Source organism: Haliaeetus albicilla, chromosome 16 (genome assembly GCF_947461875.1).
Source record: "Haliaeetus albicilla chromosome 16, bHalAlb1.1, whole genome shotgun sequence".
Classification (NCBI taxonomy): Eukaryota; Metazoa; Chordata; class Aves; order Accipitriformes; family Accipitridae; genus Haliaeetus; species Haliaeetus albicilla.
The window spans coordinates 31,220,637-31,245,101 of NC_091498.1; the positions used below are offsets into that span (position 1 = coordinate 31,220,637).

The following is a 24,465-nucleotide window of genomic DNA, read 5'->3' on the forward strand; positions in this document are numbered from 1 at the left end:
TAGATTATAATATTCTAGTTCTACATTGTCCTGAAATGATGTTTTGCTTAAATTAAGCCCAGTTTTAAATATAAACTGACTTTGTCTCTGTTATTTCAGATAATTCAGAAAATGCCTGTAAGAAGCAGTCCAAAAACCAAGAAGCAGTCTAAAAACTAAAAGGCCTAAAGCCAGTCGCTGTGGACAGCAGAGTCTTCTTTTCCACACACCTAATGGTTTTGGAGCTGAAGTAGAGGAAATTATTTTCTTTCACCAACAATGTGAAAAGAGGAATCACTCCAGAGCTCCTTTCTAACCAGATTTTTGTGGTAACAGTAGGTAATATCTTAAGAAGGGGTATGAAATGTTTTTGAACAAGTTGTAATCACTTGCCATGACAGAGAAATGGCTGTGGTGATGGGAAGAGTCCATCCATTTTTATGAGAAACAGAGGAACATCATGGAAACAAACATAAAAAAGCAAAGACAAGACAACGGGGGTGGGGGGAGACACTGACAAAGACCACAGTTGTTCAGATCTTTCTGATTTGTAGTTCAGGGAAAAGATTTAGCCATACCTTTAAAATTTGTCCATGTTTCTTAATAAACAGTAATAATATTAGTGCAAGTTCTGTTGTGTAATGGCGGTTTACTCTTTCCAAGCAATGTTCAGAAGCTGCTCAATGTTTCCCACTCGTGCAGATCCAGTGCTCAAAGACTTGTTATATAGACTCTACTATATTCCACAGTGTAATTCCTTTTCCCTCAGAATTTTATCCCAAACATCTGAGCTCAGCCCAAGCAAAACTTCTAATTCACTCACTGCATAAAGCTGTCATTCTGTATTTGAGAGTTTGCTCCTCCTGACTTCTCTTTGAGGTTGCAGAGAAGGATGTTCCAACTGCCATCAGAAACTGCAATTATGATTGCAAAGCTATGTGAATAGTAAAAATCTTTAAAATGTCTCATCTGTCCTGCAGCAGTGAAAAATCTGTAGGTGGACTAAGGGGAGCTAAAGCCCACAAAACAGGCAAAAGTACCAATGAAATCTACAGCTCTGAAGAAACCAGGTTAGGTAAATTCCTCAACTGGAACTAAATGTTCTTTGGATTTCAGATACCACCATACATGTTGGATTCCACCCCTGTTCCCATGCCCCGATCTGCCATTAGTCTGTAGGAAAGTAACTCCAGGTTTGCTGCGAACCCAGCTTGTCTCAGAAGACTCTGCAGCGCTTCCACAATTTCCACATGGATGCCTTCACCTCGCTGTTCCTCAGGGTATAGATGAGGGGGTTCATCACTGGGGAGAAGACAGTATAGATCACAGAGATGTGCTTGTCGGAGGGGAAGGTAGAAAAGGGACGGAGGTAGATGAAGATGCAGGGTACAAAGAAGAGGATGACGACCATCATATGGGAGGCGCAGGTGGAGAGGACCTTCCAGTGCCCCTCAGTGAAGTGGACCCTAATTGTGACCAGGATGAACATGTAAGATGTGACCAGCACCAGGAAGCAAACCAGGGATATTAAACCGCTGTTGGAAGCCATGAGCCACTCAGTGACATAGATGTCTGTGCAGGCAAGCTGGATGACAGGAGGCACGTCACAGAAGTAGTTGTCGATCGTGTTAGGGCCACAGAAGGGGAGCTGGACTATGAGCAGCGTCTGGACAGTGGAATGGATGAAGCCCCCTGCCCAGCAGGCAGACACCAGCACCCAGCACACTTGCTGGCTCATGATGGCCGTGTAACGCAGGGGCTTGCAGATGGCAGTGTAGCGGTCGTATGCCATCACGGTCAGGAGGAACATCTCTGATGCCCCAACGAAGTGCAGAAAAAACAGCTGGGCTATACAGTCTTCAAACGCGATGGCCTTCCTCTGGGAGAGCAGGTCCACCAGCATCCTGGGAGAGGTGACAGAGGTGCAGCAGATATCTATGAAGGACAAATTGCAGAGGAGAAGGTACATGGGTGAGGACAGCTTGGGGTCAGTCCTGACTGTCACAATGACGAGAAGGTTTCCCAGCAGAACCATGGCATAGGCCAGCAAGAAGAAGGTAAAGAAGAGGATTTGCAGCTCCCTTGTATCAGAAAGCCCCAGGAGGATGAATTCGGTCACCTGGGAGAAGTTTCCCAGTGCCATTGCTTCAGCTCAGGCTCCCACAGCACAGGTGTGGGGTGAAGTCATGGGCTGACCAGGAAGAGAAGGGGATGTGCTACAGCTCCAAGGTTCATGGATGATGAGAAAAGGATGCATTTGCTGCTGTTCTGCCTGCTACAGAAAGCACAGTGTCACATCATAAATTATGGTGAGCAGTGTTCGCAAAGAGCACTGTCCACCTCTCTTCTCCCGTCTTCCCACTCCCTTTTCAGGTTTCTGGCCCCTCCACACTGACCCTCACCCCTGAACTCACTCTGACCACTATTTTTCTGCGTTGTAGCTGGTGTGACAAAGTGTGTGCTCCCATTCTGTCAGGGAGCAATCATATCCTACTCTCACAGGACAAGAGCCACAAATGCTGGAAAAATGTTGTCCTTTTACCTGCTGGGAGTTTAAAGCGCCACAATGGAAGCAAGCACTTGCCATGCTCAAGCATCGTGTCTACGATATATGGCTCAGCCATGAGCTGGTCCATGTTCTACTCCTAATTGCATTCCTCTAAATTGATGAAAGAGCTCTCCAGTTAGCTTGTCCACTCTGAAACTAGACATACATGCACAGAAACCAGGTCTGGGAGGTTCTTCACTGATATTCCTCTCCAGTGAGCTAGCAGCTCTTTAGTAGCTTCAGTGCTCTCTTAGGCCTGCTGTTAACAGAACATGCTCTCCTGAAGAAATTTTTTTCTGTTTTCTAACATAGCAGAAGCTGCAAAATTCTGCACAAGTTTTCTACTCTTTTGTCGCTCTTAGTAATTTTTAAAGTTCTTCAGTGGACAAATACACTCACTGTCTTGTGGGGATTAAAATGTGACCAGCAGATGAATGCTCATTTTCATTTACAATCACACCAGAAAATTCTTTAGCTGCTCATTTCTGCCTAGGAGTTTATAAGTCAGCAAGCAGGAGATTACTACTAAGAAAGCGGTGTCTGTTTTTCATATATGCCTCTTGCCTTTTGCTAATACCTGAGCACTTTCCTCAGGTCCTGCTCTATTCTCTACCACTTTCTGGTAGTTCTCAAAGACTGTTTTTCTTTCCCATCAAACAGGCTTGCTTCATGCATAATTTGGAATATATGTCTGCAAATTACAGCACTAGTTTAGAAATGATCCCACTTTTTCCCCTCTGCTTCTCCCAAGGGCTCAGTAGTCTTCCAGAGCTAGCACAGCTGCAGAGAGGGTCAACTGCCTGTAGCGATCCCTGATGTTGTACTAGACAGAGACCTGCAGAACAGGCACCACAGTTTGAGCACAACAGCTCTGGCTCCCTGTATAGTCAATAAAGAGGACTAAAGGCATGACTTGTTTTACCTTGTTTAGATCATTACATGACAGTGACATGACTTATACCATAGAAGATAGTACAACTGTCCTTGAGTATAAATGGAGAGCAGATACCTGCCCCATGCTAAATGTCTATGATGCAATCAACATTAAATGAAGCTGCCTTGAAGGATCCAAATGACTGAAACATCACAGTAGTATTTAAATTTTTCTGTATATTTTTCAACAGATTACCAAGCATTTCTCTCTGCCTTTCACATAAACAAACACAACCACACACATGTGCTTTAATATGCCATGGCTGATACGAAGAACATAAGCAAAGGAGAGGAAAAAATGGTTACTACTGTACCCAGTTACTAAATGTTGATACAACATGAACTTTCAAGTCTGAACTCCACAGCATCTGTTGTCTGAAAACATTTTAAATCATTCACTCCAAATCTGTTTCAAGTTCTTCATCCAACAGGTCAGGCAATGTTCCCGTCTTCTTCCTCCTGCTTGTAACTGCCATATCATTGCTCTTAAGTTTCTTGTTGTGTAGAAATTTGTTTCAGGAGGTGTTCAAGCACTTTTTCTTTTCCTGACAGGTTACAGTCAAATTTTACTGTGATGGTATCAATGTTCCATTTTTCATCTATCATTCAGACAGAAAGATCCAATGAGGCAACACCTCCAAGGCTTTCTGAACTGACCTCTGTGTTTCCCATATCTTTCTTCTCCCTAAAGTCATCTCATATATAAATACTCCTGTAACATACTGGGTACTAAACATAGGCAAAAGATAGTTTTCCGCTAGTAGAGTTGGACCTGTGAGAACTGTGTCATCACCAAACTCCAAGCAGCTACCCAAGGGCCTCATTAAACAGTTTTTGTGGCTGGGTCCCATGGTGTGCAAGAGCACACCAATTTGCTCAATGACCTTCTGTGCGTGGAGTCCCAAAGGTTGATGGAGAGAGGATCAGACACCACGCACTTCTAAGCACTCAGAAGCCCTTTGTATGAAAAAACAAGTCTCTAGTAATAAAAACATAAATGTAGTGTTCTACTACCAAACCCCACATTGAGACAGTGTCAAGCACCGGGAAATGTTGCTTAAGATCAGAGAAGCTGCGGAGCTGGGACAGGTAGCATTGGTGGGAAACTGCAGTCACTCAGGGATAGACTGGATCAGTGCCTGATCTCAGGATAAGATATAAACTAAAATGAATGTTCATTCCCCAAGACAAAGGAAGATCTGGGCAGACCAAAGATGTCAGTGGTGATGTGCCACTGAGAACTATGGCTCAAGTTCAAATTCGCTTGAACTGATTGTTCTGCCCAGGATGTTAATTGGTAAGAGATCCCCCTATCTTTATCTCAACCCACAAGCTTTTTTATCTCATTTTCTCCCCCTGTCCTGTTGCAGACAGTGAGTGAGAGAGGGGCTGGGTGGGCATCCAGCATCTAGCCAAGGTAAACCCACCACATGGCATGAACTTTAAAGACAGTAAACTAGTCTGAAAGCATGCAATCTAGAAAAAGAAGAAATGTGATTACTGAATTTTATAGCCATTTCTCCTACACCTACAGGAGGTGAAAGGAGTAGCCTCTTCCAGTGAGGAAGAACCTGGAAATCTAAAAAGGAAATCTTGTACTGAAAGGTTTGCTTACTCTTGGAAGCTTGCTACCACCATCACTCTTTTGTGCAGAAATGTAAGGAGATGCTACTCTCCAAAGCTTTCGGGAGCTAGTAGGAAAGAACAACCTCTCAAAATACTTGGTTGTTTCTCCTAATGCCAAAGAAACCTAGAAAAATCATAAAATCATAGAATTATAAGATCATAGAATGGTTTTGGTTGGAAGGGACCTTCAACATCATCTAGTTCCAAAGCCCTGCCATGGCCAGGGACGCCTTCCACCAGACCAGGTTGCTCCAAGGCCCAGCCAACCCGGCCTTGAGCACTGCCAGGGATGGGGCATCCACAACCTCTGTGGACAACCTGTGCCAGTCCCTCACCACCCTCATAGTGAAGAATTTCTTCCTTATATCTAATCATCTAAATCCAGCCCCTTTCAGTTTCAAGCCATTACCCCTCGTCCTATCACTACAGGCCCTTGTAAAAAGTCCCTCTCTGGCTTTCTTATAGGCCCCCTTTGGGTACTGGAAGGCTGCTGTAAGGTCTACCTGGAACCTTCTCTTATCCAGGCTGAACAACCCCAACTCTCTCAGCCTGTCTTCATAAAGGAGATGCTCCAGCCCTCTGGTCATTTTTGTGGCCCTTCTCTGGACTCGCTCCAACAGGTCCATGTCCTTCTTATGTTGTGGGCCCCAGAGCTGGACGCAGTACTGCAGGTGGGGTCTCACCAGAGCAGAGTAGAGGGGGAGAATCACCTCCCTCGACCTGCTGGTCACGCTGCTGTGGATGCAGCCCAGGATACGGTTGGCTTTCTGGGCTGCAAGCGCACGTTTCTGGGTCTTGTTGAGCTTCTCGTCAACCAATACCCCCAAGTCCTTCTCCATGGGGCTGCTCTCAATCCATTCTCCGCCCAGTCTGTATTTGTGCTTGGAATTGCCCCAACCAATGTGCAGGACCTTGCACTTGGCCTTGTTGAACTTCATGAGGTTCTTTCTCATGGTCCCACCTCTCAAGCCTGTCAAGGTCCCTCTGGATGGAATCCCTTCCCTCCAGCGTGTTGACCGCACCACACAGCTTGGTGTCATCAGCAAACTTGCTGAGGGTGCACTCAATCTCACTCTCTATGTCACCAAGATACAGCTATGAGGTGCCTGAAGGTACATCCCACAATACCACCCCCAGTGCTCCGGTTTGGTAGCTGACAACAACCTCACATCCTTTTAATTGACAGTTTCCAAAGACGACAAGTTACATAAAACCACGAAGTTAGTGTCAGCCCTATTCTGAACAGCTGTGCTAAAAACAGAGCAACATTACTGCAAAGTCTCTCCTGAATGCTTGTCTTTCCCTCCTGATGGTTTCTCAAGCTCACGTCATCTTACAAACATGCCCTGTGTTGTTTCATTTCTCACTCCTCTTCACTTTTCTGCTCCACAACTTTTTCATGGCATTTTTCACCTCTTCATTTCGGAGGGTGTAGATCAAGGGATTAAGCATAGGCGTGACAATAGTGTAGAACACAGAGACCATCTTGTCTGCTGAGAAGGTGGTGGAAGGGCGCATATAGATGAAAATGCATGGCCCAAAGAACAGAACTACAACAGTGATGTGGGAAGTAGATGTATAGAGTGCTTTGAGACGCCCTTCAGAAGAGCGTGTCCTCAAAGAAACCAAGATAACAGCATAGGACACAACAAGAACAACAAAACAGCTCAGGGAAATCACACCACTATTGGCAGCCACACTGACACCAATGATGTAGGTGTCAGTGCAGGCCAGCTTCAGTAAAGGGTGAACATCACAGAAATAGTGGTCGATCTCATTGGGCCCACAAAACGGCAGCTGAATTGTCAACAGAGTCTGCACCACCGAGTGTACAAAGCCTCCCACCCAAGAAGCTGCCACCAGCCAGCCACAGACATGCTTGTTAACAGTACTCCTGTAATGAAGCGGCTTGCATATAGCAACGCAACGATCATAGGCCATCACTGTGAGAAGGAAGATCTCAGTGCACCCAAAGAAATGGCCTGCAAATACTTGAGCTATGCAGCCCACAAAAGAGATGGTCTTCTTCTCAACAAGAAGGTCATAAATGAGTTTGGGAGCTGTGACAGTAGAGTAACTGATGTCTACAACAGACAAGTAGCTCAGGAAGAAGTACATGGGAGAGTTCAGCTGTTCACTTGTCTTTATAGTAATGAGGATAAACAGGTTTCCAAGAATTATAGCAGCATAGAAGACTAAGAATAATGAGAAGCACACTTTCGCTACTGTCTTATCTTGTGTCAGTCCATGGAGGATGAACTCCGTCACATTGTTTTTGTTCTCCATAGACATCATGTAGACAGGACCTGAAGCACAGAAAAGAGACACGAGCTATGGCATTAGACATGGGACATTATCAGTACACATACCTACTGACCACTGGTATGTTAAATATTAAGCATATGTCCTTTGCTGTCTTTTTGGGACAGTTTCCATTTAAAGTCAATGCTTCCCTCAAGGAATAACAGGTGATATCCAAATCGGAATGTATTATTGACATCTATAATAACAAGCTCAGATTATTTATTTGAGGAGGGTGGTAGAAATAATACTCTCAAGGTTCCTAGTTCTCACCTTTGCCTCTTTTAAAAAAGAAGACTAATTACCAGGTCCCCTCAAGACCCACTTTTACCCTATGTTAGTTTGGAAATAAAAGTTGACCGAAAGAGACAGTGCAGCTATAATTCAAGTCCCAACATTTTGAACATGGCCTGAGGAAGGTCCTTGCGTAAGCAGTGATTGTACACTCCTCTTCAGTCCTCTAAAGGATTGCAACAGAACTACTCCTTATTATCTCTCTGACTGTGATAGACCTGAATAAGTTCAGTCACAGAAAGAGCTGGCCAGTGTTACAGTACATGAATGAACTAATCTGGAGCTAACTTGCATTAACAGTGCATTAGCAGGGGTTTATATACCTCACCCAGGTCCTGGACTTAGTGTGGAACACCTCATAAATACACCTGTAGTGACACCGGGGTAATGAATGCACCACTGGTGACCCTCCTTTTCTCAGAAACACCCATGATTTCACCTTTGCGGCATTCCCATACAGTACACAGGTATCACTAGTGTTCAATTTATACATGGAGATAGAGGTGGCAAATGTGTAATAACCTTGTCTATGGTATCAGCAAGCCCTTTGGGGTCTGAATTCTACCTGACAATCACGGGACACTCAGTTCTTTCTCCTGAGCTCTCTGCCTCAACTCCTGGCTACTCCCCACCTTGGGCAGCAGAGGAAAGGCTCTTCAGTGTCTCCATCGCTGCCTCCGTGCCCCTCCACGAGCAGAGAGAAAGCACGGTGGGACAGACCAAAGTGTGTGTGTCGTGACCATTGCTGCCTGACACGTACGGCTCAGACAGTGTAAGACCGAGCACACAGGCAGTGCCGTCATCGGCTCCTGAATCCTCTCTGTAACACTGACAGCATCCTTTTGACAGGTCTTTCTGGAAACGGCATATAACTGGGGAAAAAAGGCAAATAAGACAACAACTAGAACAAAGGCTGAAAAATCTGTAACTGAATTTTTTCTAATTCATAAAATGGACCTCACAAAAGTCACTCGGCAGAAATGCCTATTTTCAAAGGTAAGATTTCAGTGGCGCTTGAGCAAAACAAAGGAACAATATCAGAAAACTTACACCGTTCATATTTGCTAGTCTCCAAGAGTTCACCTGCTATTGCTCCTCTCACCACTTTACGTGGTTTCATCAGAACGTCTTAGCTGCAAGTTGCTGCTTAGATGTTGTGAAAGCAATCCATCTCTCTGCCAATTCTGAAACCTACGGTGGCTGAAAAGAACAGCCCGACTCTCCATCTGCATTTCTCATTCTGCACAAAAACAACTTCCAAGAGCACCTACAAGAACAATTATCTCTCACAAGATGGGGAAATTGTAGCAGAAATATTTAAAGTAAATCACACAGCAGAAGCACAAGACTATCAGGAGTAATGAGATCCCAGAGGCATACGAGGTTTTGTCAGAAGTCATCAGTAGACAAGGAGCTAAAAATTGTACTTTGGATATCTGTTAGGGTAGTCTCTGGAGAGTGATGTTGGTGTGGTCATCTAGACTGTTACATTGCACAGGGGTTTGCTTGCTTACTTGTTCGTTTGCTGGCTGGCTTTAGACAGCATTAGCTGTCCAGATAAATAGACTTTATTTACTATTGGACATGTATTTCTTCTGGAAGCATTTCTGGTTCAAATAAACATGACACCTAGCCATTCGCAAGATTTATATTCACCTTATCTTTGCAATCAAATATTCCTGAAGTAAAGATGTCTTTTACACAGGACATTTATACAAATTCTGCTTTCTGTCTTAAGCTAATATTTCTCATATGCATTCATATCTTATTAACTTGTTCTCACCATTGCATGTTGACAGCACAAAAAAGTATCACAACTGTGCTATAGACTGTTACCAACATCCGCTACACAAATTTGAAACAAGAAGTAAACCAGGAAATTACCTCAAAAATTTAAAAAGGTTTGTGGTTAGTCCTCACTGCACACCAGGTATTTTTAGTGAGACAATGCAAAACACAGAAGCAACTCTTTAGCCCAAGTATTAAGTTCTTATAAGAATTCTCTCCGAAGTGTAGAGGAGCCTAATGTTGTTTTCAGTGACGCCTTCCACAATCTATGATCGCATGTTTGCCCAGCCGCACCCTGAAGTGAGACCTCCAGAAAAAAACCCTGGTGTTCACCCCAAAAACATTCTTTAAAAATCTGTTTTTAATATATATTTTTATATATAATTTTGCATATATATAAAGTTATAAGCCCTAGCTTGGGCTGGGAACACCTTGTAACCTTGACTCCTACTTAAGTTATGTTAAGGTTTAACACAGGTGCAGGTGTTTATAGGGAATGTAAGTGAAGAAATAAAAGTGCTTCAGTTACTTTTGGATGGCACCAAGCAGGTCTTTTCCTTCCTCGCTCAGCTGATTTGGTGGTTTTCTGCTGGCAAGGTAGGGGCTAGGGTCTCTTATTGTAGCTCCTCAGGTAAAGACCCAGAGCTGCTATAGCTTATCACCCTGTGACAGCTTTGACTGGCACTGAACTGGTTTGGTCTTTCATCCTCATGTTTCTTCTCTTTCCTCCTGCAATAGTAGGTGTACCAGCTGTTCCCATGGAAAACACGCTTCTTCCCTTGTGTGGGTGTGTAAATGTGTTCTGTTGGGCTAGGAGTTGTCTTGCATACTGGAATAGTTCCTAAACTTTTTTTTTTCCATTGACACATGAAATTGTGCCTCCAAATGCCTTCTTTGGTGAATACTCCATTTTTTACAGTCTGCAAGGTGTCTTTCACTAGATCTATGATTCTGTGTTAGTCTCAACATCAAAATAAAAAACCTGAGTCAGAGCTGAAGGATGGAGAGGATGGTTGGAAGGATAGCATCAGTGACACGTGAAGTAGAATTATAGAACAGTTTGGGTTGGAGGGGACCTTTGAAGATCATCTAGTCCAAACGCCCCTGCCACAGGCAGGGACATCTTTCACTAGATCAGGTTGCTCAAAGCCCCGTCCAACCTGGCTTTGAACACTGCAGAAAGGATTTGTTGCACCAGCAGGGGAAGGGGAGAAGCTTCCCCTCCTGTTACCTGCATCAGCAAGTGACCCAGCTAGCACCTAATATCAGGTTTTTAATTGCTAACCCATAGATTCAAGATACCACAATGTGGGTCTCATAAAAAGGCATTTACTGCAAGCAGAAAGGGGCCTCTCTTTCCAGCAGCAGGTGACCATAGTCCTCTCTTTCCCAGCTGAATGGATTACAGAGCAGATGGAGTTCATCTGAAAGTTTATACCTGAGTAACAGGAAGATCTACCCGGACAACATTTTCAGTATTTTTGATAGTATTTATTTAAACTTTGGTGTTTCTTGTCACAGAGTTCACAATGTCTTTCAAATCAGAAGATGAACCTTCAGTGTCTTCCTAACTACAAAAGGAGCTAACAGCAAGCTTTTCTTTGAAAGGCAGTTTTGGGGGAATTTTCACAAAAGAAATTATAGTGATAGATGCTTGATTTTCTCCAGTCCTTTGGAAATGTTACCACAGTTCTACACCTTTCCTTTTTCACTTCCCAATTTTCTACTCCACAGTTTTCTCATGGCACTCTTCACCTCCTCATTTCTTAGCGTGTAGATGAGTGGGTTCAGCATGGGCGTGATGACAGTATAAAACACTGCCACGCTCTTGTCCTCCGTCAGAGTGCTGGCGGACGAATGTAGGTGAACGTGCATGGCCCGAAGAACAGAATCACCACAGTGATGTGGGACCCACAGGTGGAGAGGGCCTTGTGCCGCCCTTCGGCTGTTTGACTTTTCAAGGAAACCAGGATGACAACGTAGGACGTGACCAGGATGACGAAACAGCCCAGAGTTATCATTCCGCTGTTGGCAACAACAACGATGCCCACGGGATAGGTGTTGGTACAGGCCAGTTGTAGTAGGGGGTGGACATCACAGAAGTAGTGGTCAATTGTGTTAGGGCCACAGAAGGGGAGCTGAGTGGTGAGAAGAGTCTGCGCTATGGAGTGCACAAAGCCTCCCACCCACGAGCCCATCACCAACCGGCCACACGCACGCCTGGTCATGAGGGTGGTGTAGTGGAGAGGTCTGCAGATGGCAATATAGCGATCATAGGCCATCACCATGAGGAGGAAGATCTCCGTGCAGCCAAAGAAATGTACCCCAAACAGCTGTGCTATGCAACCCACAAAGGAGATGGTTTTATTTTCAACAAGGAAGTCGGCAATCATTTTGGGAGCTGTGACAGAAGAGTAACAGATATCTACAAAGGACAGGTAGCAGAGGAAGAAATACATGGGGGAGTTCAGACGCTGACTGCTAATTACAGTGATAATAATGAGCAGATTTCCTGCCACAATAATTACATAGAACAACAGAAACATCACAAAACATGTTTTCTGCACCCCTTGATCCTCTGAGAGGCCCAGAAGAATGAATTCCTTCACACTGCTTGCATTCTCCATGTTGATCAGTTGGGCAGCAATATGCAATGTACAGCCTAGGCACATGGAAAAATAAAGACAGACAAATGATTCATCAGGTTTTTTCATTATTAAAAATGAATTCTTTATCAGAAGTGCATACACACTAAGAAATATATAGGATTAGTATATGAAGTGTGTTTTTTGTTGTTTATTTTTTCTTCCCCCCCATGTGTTTAATTCTCCTTTCATGAGACTTCAGCCCTACCTGTTACCACATTGAGACAGGTGCATTCTGTGATATGTTCCTCTGTCCTGGTCCTCCAGGATTTTGAAGGCTGGTGTGCTAAGGACAAGGCTAGAGTGTTCACCTCGAGCACTACAGGGGCTACAGATGTTTAAAAGCGTGTTTTCCCTCAGTGTAGACCAAGTCCCCGATAACAATCTTTGTGAAAACAGTGCCTTTAAGAACACCTAGAAGTATTCCTTGGAATGCCAATTTATTTTATAAGTAAAAATTATCTTTGAATTGTTCAGAGAGGAAATGAAACCACCCACAGAGGTAAAAAATCTCCTCTGTATATACATTTTGAAACATAAATTCTCAGCTTCATGGGCTGAACAATGAGTTCTGGGGAAGTTATTTATCAGGGTGAGAACAGCAAACAATTTCACATATGACTTACTCTAGTATTTAGCTTGTTCTAAATCTCAGCAATGTTCCTTTGAGAGGAAGGAAGAATGAAAGGATCTTTTCAGATCTTCTGTCACAGCATCGTACGAATTTTGCTTTATACTGATTTGTGATACACTCTGCAGGATATTCTCAAGAGTGAATTTCTGTTTAGTGAAGCCAGTCTAGCTGGTGGTCTCTCTATAAGAAGAACAGCTAAATTAAGGTCCTTTACAGAACCCTTTCTTTCTCCATAGACTAAGGGGAGCCTAAGTAAATTAACATCACCAGGGTTGAGTTAACTTCAGAGAATAATCCTTTTTGTCCCCTGAAAGTAGCTCGGAGCTTTCCATAATGCCATCCCCCCACACCTTTTTTTTTTTTTTTTTTTGTGCTACGGCTGAACTCCGTATCTCTAGGCATTTATACCTCTACAGTTTCTCTTTTCAGACATGATCACATTCCAGTGTGAATGTGGGGCTTCTTTGGTTTGGCCTGTTCCAGCTATAGCCCCTGGAGCACTACATGTCACTAGTAAATAAATAATCTACATCTTTAAAAAGACTTAGTCCTTAGCATTACCAGGTGGCTGTTATGCACCCAGATATCAGAGCTGCTTTGGTCAAAAAAGCCTGGAAACCACCAGATTGAACTCTTTACAGAGTTTAACCAAAAAAAGGCACCTCAAAAACAGACTATCAGCTGTATGGGATTCATCCTGGTATGAAAACATTCCCAGTCAACTGCTGTAAAAAATTGTCATTGCAAGTCCTGCCCAATGAAAGCACAAGCAGTTCTCCCTGTTTGTGCAGGTGATCTGAGCAGATCTGTGGAATGATTCAGTTAATGCAAATTATCTAGCACCTATTTAAAATTACAGCAAAATCAGAAACTCTTGTGCAGGCAAAAACTGATCAGGCATCCACAGGAAACACTGAAATGGAGAAAAACCAAAATTGCTCTCAAACACACAAAGTAAAGCCTAGAGAGGAAGTTGGGAAAGTCAGGGACTTTTTCTGTGCTTAAGGCTGCACTAACAGTGGGTAAAAGATATTCAAGAAGGGGGGTAAAATTTACATGGATAATTCCTGTTCTGATATATCTCCAAGAAAAAAAGATCAATAAGAAGAATGTGATATCGATTTCTACCTAGTCTTACCTAGTTGTGATCCTTTCCATTCCTCCTCTTTTCACTTAGCACTGACATAGTTTTCTACCAAAAACAGAAGGACAAAAATGGGGACATATTTATGGCTGTGCAGTAGCCAGTGGGAGAGAAATTGCTGGGCTCTATCCAGGCCAGAGCAGAACTGGAAGCAAACCCCACCAGTCTCGGTGTCATGTTTAGGCAATCAGTGGTTCAGAAAGGAGTGACCAAGAGAGAAATGATCAAGGAAAACTATATTGCTGAATAACAGCAGATGGGAAACTTCTAAGCTAAAACAAGGTGTATATTTTTGAAAGGATTGTAAAGATACGACCCATCCACAACAGACAGCTTTACTGTGTGTCCTTCTTGGTAAGGTCCCTGTCACCACCACCAAATTGCATTTTACAATATATTCATCTCCCTCATTCCATCTCATTGACTTATGTCATGTAGGCACCTATATCTGAGCCAGTCACATACATTCTTTCTTCTGCCTTTGCAGGGCAATTCATGACCAGCCTCAGGTGCCTACTGAAAGATGTGATTAATTACATGCTGGAGGTGCCTATTTCTTTCTGTTGACTCCGAGAGGATGGCTAGAACGACTAATTCAGTAGAGGATTCCCACATGTCTTACCCCTAAAAATATCTTTTCAGGGAGAGACTAGAGGTACATGATATAATGCAATCAACTGCAAAATAAAATAAATACAATGTGGACTGCTAATATTTGAAAAAGGATGAGAAATTGCACCATCTCCTTATTGCAAGCATTCTTCCCTAAAATCTCAGGTGGTTAATGGGAAACAAAATAACAAAATAACCTAATCTGGGACTACAGAACTAGCTTTGTACATGGTTCCAGCCAAAGATAGCCATAGACAGTTGATGAATTTTATGGAAATTTCTTTCTGTATTTTCACATTTGTTCAAGAAGAAGGGAAACAAAGGGGGAAAGGAAATCAGGAAAAGAAGAGAAGAAAAGAAATTTAAAAAGAAAAGAAAGAATCCAGAGAACCCGGAGAACTTACCTCCTCTGTGTTTGGAGATCTAATTTTTTGTGTAAGGGCTGTATGATTTTATCTCCTCAACACCTGCCTTCCCTGGTAGGAATGTGTTAGAGCACACAGGCTTTAAAGAACACAGAACAGCTTCTGGAAAGCTTCTAACACTTGCTTAGGAAGTGCCTTTTACTGTATAATCCCATCTGATTTAATTTCTTGCTTTCTTGTATCACAAGTGTATCTTGGTATTTTCTGCCTATGTGAGAACTGCTTTGATGGGCTGTCTGGATTGTGTGATGCATTCAGAGCCCAGCAGCAGAAAGAAGGCTGAGAAGAAAACTGTTTAAGTAGCACTCTTTAACCCTCTCCAAGGAAATCTCCCACCTCAAGGGCTCTTGGGGCTGGAGGAGCGAGGCGTGGAGGCTTAATGAAGGGAAGGCATGAAAGGAAGGGCAAAGGAGGAGGAATTAATTCTGTCCTGACTGAAAAGTTTAGGCAAACATAAATTAAAGAAATAGCTGTCAGTCAGTGATAATGGTATTATGAAGGCATTTCAGGATTCCTCCAGTAGAAATACCAGCCAGTGGATTAGCAGAACATTAAACTGGACAAGCATGTGATGTGACCTAGTCCGGTTAACCCTTTCCAGAGTCCTTCCTTAAGCCACGCATTATGGTTTTCCCAAGTGTAGAGGCCCATGAGATCCACTGCTATGGCTTTATAGCATTGTGTGTAATAAAACAGTACTTCACATCTTTGGGTATTCCAAAAAGAAAACACATAAAACACAAATCTTCCTTAAAAAAAAATCAGAGAGAGTTCTAGTAATAAGGACAGAGGTGCCATACTCTGGGGGTGGTAAAGAGTTACCTCTCACAGTAGTATTTTAAAGGGCAAGTTAGGCACACTTCTCTCAGTAGTGGTTCTGATTAAGTTAAGTTTTCACAGAGACAGAAGATGGCCTGGGTTACCTCTTGATGACTCTTCAAGTCCTATTTTGCATAAAATGTCATCAGCGGCAACCCAGTGAATAAAGCCTTTTGCAAGAACTTGCACATTTTAGCAAAGGTCAGCTAATTACAAAGGAAAAAGAAATCCTTCTTTTGCAAATGGGGAAACCAAGGGAGGAAGTCAGCTATTTTATGCCTGTGGAAGTCAGCTGAGTTCAGTCTTTGTCACTCCAGGCTTTCCTATGGAAAGAAATAAATCTCTTCAGAAATGGATTCACCTGATCTCCCTCAGACCTGATTTTAGGATGAGATTAGCTCTGAAATAGACATCTAGATTTTGAACAAAATTACTTAGGGCAGACAAAGGCCATGTCCAAAGAGTTACAGTCAATGGCTCAATGTCCAAGTAGAAACCAGCAACAAGTGGTGTCCTTCAGGGGTCTGTACTGGGACCAATACTATTTAGTATCTTCATCATTGATATAGGGCAGTGGGATCAAATGCACCCTCTGTAAGTCTGCTGATGACACCAAGCTGAGTGGTGCGGTTGATACGCTTGAGGGAAGGGATGCCACCCAGAGGGACCTTGACAGGCTTGAGGAGTGGGCCCATGAGAAAGAACCTCATGAAGTTCAACAAGGCCAAGCGCAAGGTCATGCACATGGGTTGAGGCAATCCCCACTATCAGTACAAACTGAGGATGAAGGGATTGAGAGCAGCCCTGCAGACAAGAATTTGGGGATACTGGTGGATGAAAATTTGAACGTGAGCCAGCAATGTGCGCTTGCAGCCCAGAAAGTCAATCATATCCCGGGCTCCATAAAAAGAAGTGTGACCAGCAGGTTGAGGGAGGTGATTCTCCCCCTCTACTCCGCTCCGGTGAGACCCCACATGGAGTACTGCATCCAGCTCTGGGGTCCTCGGTACAAGACAGACAGGGACCTGTTAGAGTGGGTCCAGAGGAGGGCCATGAAAACAATCTGAGGGCTGGAACACTTCTCCTGTGAAGAAAGGCTGAGAGAGTTCAGTCTGAAGAAGAGAAGGCTCCTCAAGACCTTCTTGTGGCCTTTCAATATATAAAGGGGGCTCATAAGAAAGACAGAGAAAGGCTTTTCAACAAGGCCTGTAGTGACAGGACAAGGGGCAATGGTTTTAAGCTGAAGAGTAGATTTAGATTGGACACAAGGAAGAAATTTTTTATGATGAGGGTGGTGAGACACTGGAAAATGTTGCCCAGAGAAGTTATGGATGTCCCATCACTGGAAGTTGTCCTGGTTAAACCATGACAGAAGAGTTCAAGGTCAGGTTGGATGGGGCTTTGAGCAACGTGATCTAGTGGAATGTGCCCCTGCCCATGGCAAGGGGGGTTGGACTACATGAGGTCCCCTCCTACCCAAACCATTCTATGATTCTATACAATCTTTCTGTCAAGAAAAGCCTCATCCTTCTTAAGACTTCCACAGCCAGAGGTGAGTCTATGAAACAAAACACAATAAAGCGAACAGATACGCCAGTTCATGCATCAGTTCAACTCAAACTCATCCCTCCTCTGAAGTCTACTGTGTATTTTTAGGCTTCTGACTTACAGGTGTCAATAAATAGTTTCATCTGCTGCCCGCTACTTTGTTTTGTTGACATTTCTTGAAATTTAGAATGGCCCGATAACAACCAAGGTAATGTAACCATCTCCCAACACAGAATGCCAGTGATCCATGCAGTGAAAATGGAAATCCCCAAATTAATGAGGAGGTTAAATACTGCTCTGGTTGAAAATAGACCTCTAACTTAAATATCATCTTACACTGCAGCCTGGAGTCCTGGCCAGATTAATAAGGGTTAACAGTAGTCACTATAGGAAACAGAGTATTGGGTAAGGAAGTAAAAACAGTCGTACAATCATTGGGAAAGGAAGAGGAACAACAAATGACAGAAGAAGCTAAGGATGAGCCATCGGCTATCTGGCCTGCTAAGATAATTTGGGCCAGATCTGCCAGTTTCTGTACCCACTGACACTCATGGCAGCAATTTGGCTAGTGTTATATTCATCTCTTTTTGTTTCCCTAGCCAAATGGACTAGCAGAAGTGACTTAATGCACAAGCCCAAATCAAGAGTTGCTGGTATCTCCTGTTGCAAAATAGTTCTCTATAAGGATGTGCTTACTGCCAGGAAAGGAGAAAGGTGTTTCCTCCACTTACATTGGCATGTGGATCTGGACATCCTGGTGGTAGCTCATGCACATGGAGGGACTGTGCATGGTGAGATGAGTGAGATGTTGTGGGTGGGTAGTGAATGCTGACAAGGGGCTGTCTTGATAGAGAAACGAGGTGGTGAAAAGGTGTGAATTTGGTGGTGGGCAAGATGGGGCTGAGGCACTCTTTGGGGAGAAGTTGTGAAACTGGAAATGGAAGGCACAAGGGTGGAGGGTGTCTTGAGGGATTTTATGAAATCGGAAATGCCTGAGGTACGGTGAAGGACTGTGCTGAAAGACAGTGTGAAGTGGCGGCTAATACTGTGGGGTGTGAAGTTGCAGTTGGAAGAGCTCGTGACTTCAGAAGCAGGCATTGTGTACTGAGGGCAGCACAAGCAGAGGTTGTGCAGTTGTAGCTGCCGAGGTATGGTAAGGCTATGGAGTTTGGGTGGACCCTCCTCCAGGAAAGGTTGTGTCAAGCAGTAGGGACTAAGTAGGCTGGTAATTTGTGTCGGGAGAGGCTGTGGGTCAGAGGACACCCTGTGGTGATGGGTGCCTTAAGGCCAGTTTGGCAGGGCCAATAGGCCCTTGGGGAATAAGAAGTTGGGCTGAGGGAGGTTGTGAAATCATCAGCAAGCGTTATGGAAAAGGACTGACAATTTCTCAATCTACGTGATCCTGAGCAGCAGTAAGGCATCCTTGTCACAGACTGTGAAACTAGAGCCTCTCAGGGACACAGGTAGGAAATAAAGCATCAGTGCAAGAGGCAAGGTATAATTTTGTACAGATGGTTCTTGCTTTCTTTGTATTGTGAGACTGGCTGAAGAAGGGAGAAGTAGTAAAAAACCCATTTCCTGAGACAAGACAGTGACAGGTTCTGTACAAAGAGGGAAGTGATTCAAATGTAAGTGACCACACACAAGCTAGATATTTCCCCAAGAGACCGATTGGCTGGCTGTTGGATGTCACGTTGAAAAGACCGTGGCTTTTTAAACAGTGTCTAACTAGCCCAGCACTACATTATGACACAAGGATTTTATCTGGACCATATGTCACAGAATTCAGGTGACAATTTTACCCAGCAGATCCGTACCAGCCAGCTGCTGCAAATCAGTCACTGAAATTCCAAGGAACCCACAAAAAGGTAAGAAATCCTAGATGGTATCTTTGCCATTGCATTCTGTCTAATGCTTTCTGTCACGCTTTTGGAGAGACGGTGAGGGGAAGGGAGGAGAAAAAAATGGAGGAAAGGAAATAAAACATTTTCTTCTCCTGCTGGTTAGAAATTCACTCTAGGTAAGAACTGGTCTTGATCATTTTCAAGATAAGGAGAGCTTCATTCTGAGGACCCTTTTCTGTGAACAAGTGCTATTGAATTGCTCTAAATACATCTTCTGTAACATAAGATGTCATTATTCAGAAACCTAGCATTACCAGTTTTGGTCTTAGATGATCACTTAAGGTTAGCCAAGAACATACAACAGCATAAGTTTCTGTCCATAGTCTAAAACGTCTTTGTGGTGTCAAGGTTGTTCAAACTGACATCTGCCACAAGAACTATGTGGTACTCAGCAGGCAAACCATAGGACGGGTGTTTAACCTCAAGGGAGAAAAGACCACCTAGACTCAGCCTGCTTCTGTTTGATGCAAACTTTCACTAGTTTCATTAAGGAAGTAGACTCATGTCTTGAATGCGTCTTGGAGACAACAAGAAATCTGTCTGTCCAGGGTCATACAGTAAATATAGTAGAACTGTGAGTGACATTTTTGGTATTCTTTTCCACGGTCTACAGAATTCAGAGAAGGATTTCTTCACTGCCATTACAGTAGAAGGCAAAACTATTGATGTTTTGTCATTTGTCCACAGGGAGTCCATTACAGCCATATCTGTACATATCTTGTACATGATCAATGGCACAGGGACATGTCATTTAACATTAGGAAATACGCTTGATGAGTTTAAGTTAGACAGCTAACCACCTGTCATTCCCTGAATGCCCAGTGGAGAGAGATGCACTTCTGGAGGATGGGGTCAATCACCTTCTGGAGATGACTCCAGCAGGGAGGTAGAACAGCCACTTTCCTAAAACGGGCACCGGCTCAGAAGGCTGGAGTGGGCTTAGGCAGAGCTTAAGTGACACTTGAATGTTCATGTCCTCTTCAAATCAATTGGAAATTTGCTTCAGTTTACACAGATAGTTTGTGGCAGAGAGATAGTGCTGCATTGGGAATCCTAAAGGTTAAGAAACCACTTAACCAATGGGTCTTCCTTTCTCCTCACAGCAGACTTGGTTCACAGAATTAGAGGCTGCTTCAGCTACTTCCTACTGTGAATCAAGGTCTGATAGTTTGCTGCCACTGCAAAAGTAGGTAGCAAGGAAGTGAACAAAGTCATAACGCTGTAACTTTTCAATTTGCTTGCTAGAAATGTTCGGGGAAGAGGTGGCCTTGCTAGTGAAGTTGGTCAGGCAGTATGCTGCTCTCCCCAGATAAGGAAAGAGAAGGTGAGCTTGAGCTCTGAGATGTTCCTGTTGTGAAACTGGGCTACAACAGAGATTCTGTGCATTCTGAAGGAGATGATGGTTTTTTGTTTTCCATAGTCCCTTTCAGTATGTACCAAAATTCTTTCTTTAGAGACCATTAGTCTCTAAGGTCTTAATGTTAGAAGCACTCAAGGTCCCATAACAGCTGAGGACAGAATCATCCAGCTTCCTATAAAAGAGTATGATGCAGTGCCAGAAGCTCCCTGGTTTCAGTCAACCCTAAAGGTTTCACATCCTGCAAGCCCTGGTGAAGTTAAGGGTGGAATTCACCTCAGTTATCTTCAGCTGTCCACACAATAATCCTCTCGCTGAAGCTGGCACTCTGCGACGTATCTGCAAAGACAGGCAGGTGACTGCACACCTACCTAAGACACATATCTTCGGATAAAATACATTACCGTTGGAGGTGCTCATAAACCTCCATTAATTCAAATGGCAGCTTTAAAGGCAATGTTAAATGAGATGTTTGCATTTTTAATGGTGAAAGCTAGGTGTAACAGTCCCAGCTGGACTGCCAGCCAAGCACTGCTGGCGTCCAAGCCTTCCACGGACTAATGCGGCAAGATTGTCTCCACCGCTCCAGGCGATCAGCTGGCCGAGGAAATCACCTGTATCATGCATTTACCTCGCCTCTGTCCATGTAGCACTGAAGAACGTGTGTGTGGGGTGCTGAGATGAAACAATAATGATTCAACCTGTCACATTTCGCTTGTTTATGGAAGTCTGTCTCCATGTATGCTGCAGCATCTTACAAAGAGAGAACAGACTATTCATGCTGGTTAGACTGCTCAGTGATTCACATCTTCCTAGCTCTCCCCATTTTGACTTGTTCCACTCTTCATTTTATCTCCTGCTGTCTTTCATGACACTTCTCTACCTTGCCATGTCAAAATTAATAGCTGGTGGGGAGAGAGGAAAAGAGCCACAGTGTTTGACCTCATCAGACAAAAAAAGGGTGTGAATTCTATTTTTCAACCTTCCCCCCCCCCCCCCCAAGATTCTCATTCAGATTCCAGTATCATGGGGGAAGAAGCAGGGTGAACTGCCTCAGGGAATGGGGTGAAATAATTATTTGAGTCATAATTCCAATATCCTGTGAGGGTCAGACATTTTGTCCCACATACGGTTCTTAGAGTTTCTCTCTGAGAAGGAAGTTATTAAGGGCTGATTCTGTCAGACTGAATTGTTTATTGTCTGTACATAGGGCTCAAGAGAACAAACCAACCATATTAAACTACACTTTATTAAAATAGAAATCAGTCATCAACATAAAAAAAAACCAGCTATTTTGAGTACTCTCTACCATGTTTTCTGGGCATATGCATAGGACAAAACTCAATCAGCTTTCATGCTGATTAAAATTGTATGCTGATTGCCTAGAACTTTCACACAAGATTTGTCTCACATAATCCTAGCTACATGAAGCAAAGACAGTTATCCTAGAGTTGTTAACACTGGGTTCTCCTTTTATTCAGACAAGAGGTACTTTTCAGTCATGATTCATCTAAACTATAATTGCTTTTTTAAGATATTTGTTTCCCAATACTGACTGCAAAAAGGACCCTCAAGAAACGAATTTTTAAAAGGGAGAAATACAAGGCAATCGAGCGTTTCCTACATGTCATATAGAATTTGGCCTTAGATACAGTGCTTTGAACAATGCCTCAAAGATCTGTGCTCTAAAGCCAAACACAGCAGTCCCTCCCTAAACCAAGCTTTGGCTACAAAGAGCTGGAACAAATCCAGAAACACCACCAGGTCACCATGAGGGAAAGTCACACTGGACTTACCACCTCTCTCCTCTCTGCTTACAGGTCTGTCTGAAATCACTTATGAGTACTTCAGCTACGTCAATCTTCCTCCCAACTGCAACCAGCCAGGCTCATGGGACTAATCAGAGCGTGGCGGTGGAAAAGACAGAGGCATCGTACGCTGTCCTCAAGTTCATGGAGAGCTTCTGCCTCATCAGCGCCGTCTGCGGGATGGTGGGAAACGGCATAGTCCTGTGGTACCTCGGCTTTCGCATCCGGAGGAACCACTTCACTGTCTACATCGTCAACCTGGCCGCTGCCGACTTTGGCTACCTCCTCTGCATCGCCGTTGAGACGGTTCAGTACCTGATGCAGTTCAACGTGGGGGTGCAGTTCGGGCCCTTCCTCTTCCTGGATCTTTTCATGTACGGGACCGGCTTGTATCTCCTGACCGCTATCAGCATCGAGAGGTGCCTCTCCGTCCTCTGTCCAATCTGGTGCCGAACCCACCGCCCCAAGCACTTGTCCGGCACCATCTCCGGCTTGCTCTGGGCTCTCTCCCTGCTGCTGAACACGCTCGGCTACGTTTTGTGTACCGTTCGCCGCTCCGACGGGAGCTGCCGGCTCCTGCTCATCGCCATCGGAGCCTTGGACTTCGTCTTCTGCACGCCCCTCATGCTGCTCTTCAGCCTGACCCTCTTCCTTAGAGTCAAGTGCAGCTCCCAAAAGCTCCAGACGGGCAGGCTCTTCACCGTCATCATGCTCACCATCCTCTTCTTCCTCATTTTCGCCGTGCCTCTGGGCGTCCTGATCTTCTTTGACTTCTTGGGTTACAAGTTCCTCTACTCCCCGGAGATCGGCTTTGTGCTGTCCTGCGTGAACAGCAGCCTCAACCCCGTCATCTACTTCCTCGTGGGGAGCTACAGGGAGCGGAGAATCAAGTTCACCCTCAGGCTGGCATTCCAGAGGGCCTTTGAAGATTCAGCAGATGACAAAGAGGAACGGGAAACCCGTGACACAATAACTATGTCCTCCTAACACCCTGCTGTGCCTAACACAGTAATACTGGTCTGGAACTGAGGGCTGATAGTTTACCGAATCGAAGAACTCTGAGGTATTGGGGAAGGCTTTTCTCTCATGACTTTCAGTATTTTCATGGTAGATCTCTACTCATCACCTAGTTATTTTAAGCTCCATCTGTGGTCAGTGAAAACATATATGCACCTGGACCACAGAATTTATCTGACGTGTATTAGGACCACACTGAACGTGCCTATTTCTTTTCAGTGGCCATTAAATGATTTCAATATGATAAGGTAAAACGTCTTGGTGTCTGCATTTTATCAAAAGAATCCCACTCAGAATTTGCAGCTCACTCAATAAATCTCTGTCTTTCAAAGCACAACAATATCAAATTCATAAATTCTCAGGCACAAGTCTGTCCATCTCACTCGATTTTAAATACCTGTATCTCAGCAACACAGGCAACCTTTTGCAGCTCACAGAGTGCATGATTCTTTGCTTTCTAACATAAGCATTTCAAATAGTGAAGTGATTCATGCCCTAGAAGTTCCTTTCTTCTATTACCTTGGGAGGTTTCCATACCAAAGAGTTGTGATGTAGTTGAAAAGGGCTCCAACCCCTACCAGCTTGCCTTACAACTTTATGCACTGAGTTGCATGCTCCCTTTTCTTGTGTTTCAAAGAAATACGGGGGTGGAGTCGCATATTATTTTAGCTTCCTCCAGCCCAGGACAGAGTATCTACATCTAACTACAGCATGCACTGGGTTGTTATTTCTTCCTTTAAGGACAGATGAGAACCTATGGCTTCTAACATCTCCTCTACCAATAGAAATAAATTCAAGGATAGGGAAAAAATAGGAAGCAGAAGAAAGGTAAATAAATACTACAATTTGCAACAAATTATTCTCTAAACCCAAGCCCTTGAGATGCAAGATGTGATTATTTGAAGTGTTGTACTACCAGACTACATAACATTTGCTCTTTTAACCTAAATTGATAGAAGAAGGCAACACAGGTAATTTTCTTTGAGAAACCTTATGGATTTCCTCTTCATGCCTTCATCTGCAAATATTTTCCTAAAGGCAAGATGCATTCTTCTATTGTCAATTACCTTTTTTCTGTTCATT

At 43.8% G+C, this 24,465-nt stretch overlaps 4 protein-coding genes across 4 annotated transcripts; 1 reads left to right on the forward strand and 3 right to left on the reverse strand.

Annotated features, from left to right (window-relative positions):
• Nucleotides 1-1,066: 1,066 nt before the first annotated feature.
• Nucleotides 1,067-2,137, reverse strand: LOC104310602 (olfactory receptor 4Q3). The gene has a single exon (XM_009913199.2). It carries the CDS (start codon nt 2,120-2,122, stop codon nt 1,196-1,198), a length of 927 nt encoding a protein of 308 aa, XP_009911501.1. The 5' UTR covers nt 2,123-2,137; the 3' UTR covers nt 1,067-1,195.
• A 4,305-nt stretch (nt 2,138-6,442) lies between these two features.
• Nucleotides 6,443-7,390, reverse strand: LOC104310860 (olfactory receptor 4S2). Its single transcript, XM_009913200.2, has one exon. It carries the CDS (start codon nt 7,379-7,381, stop codon nt 6,443-6,445), a length of 939 nt encoding a protein of 312 aa, XP_009911502.2. The 5' UTR covers nt 7,382-7,390.
• Nucleotides 7,391-10,991: 3,601 nt separating this feature from the next.
• LOC104310859 (olfactory receptor 4S2) lies at nt 10,992-12,096 on the reverse strand. The gene is given in 2 exon segments (XM_009912903.2): nt 10,992-11,322; nt 11,325-12,096. Coding segments are annotated over 2 exon segments (933 nt in total). The 3' UTR covers nt 10,992-11,161.
• A 6,957-nt stretch (nt 12,097-19,053) lies between these two features.
• LOC104324854 (proto-oncogene Mas-like) lies at nt 19,054-23,629 on the forward strand. The gene is made up of 2 exons (XM_069804532.1): nt 19,054-19,164; nt 22,378-23,629. Exon 2 carries the CDS (start codon nt 22,396-22,398, stop codon nt 23,350-23,352), a length of 957 nt encoding a protein of 318 aa, XP_069660633.1. The 5' UTR covers nt 19,054-19,164; nt 22,378-22,395; the 3' UTR covers nt 23,353-23,629.
• Nucleotides 23,630-24,465: the final 836 nt, after the last annotated feature.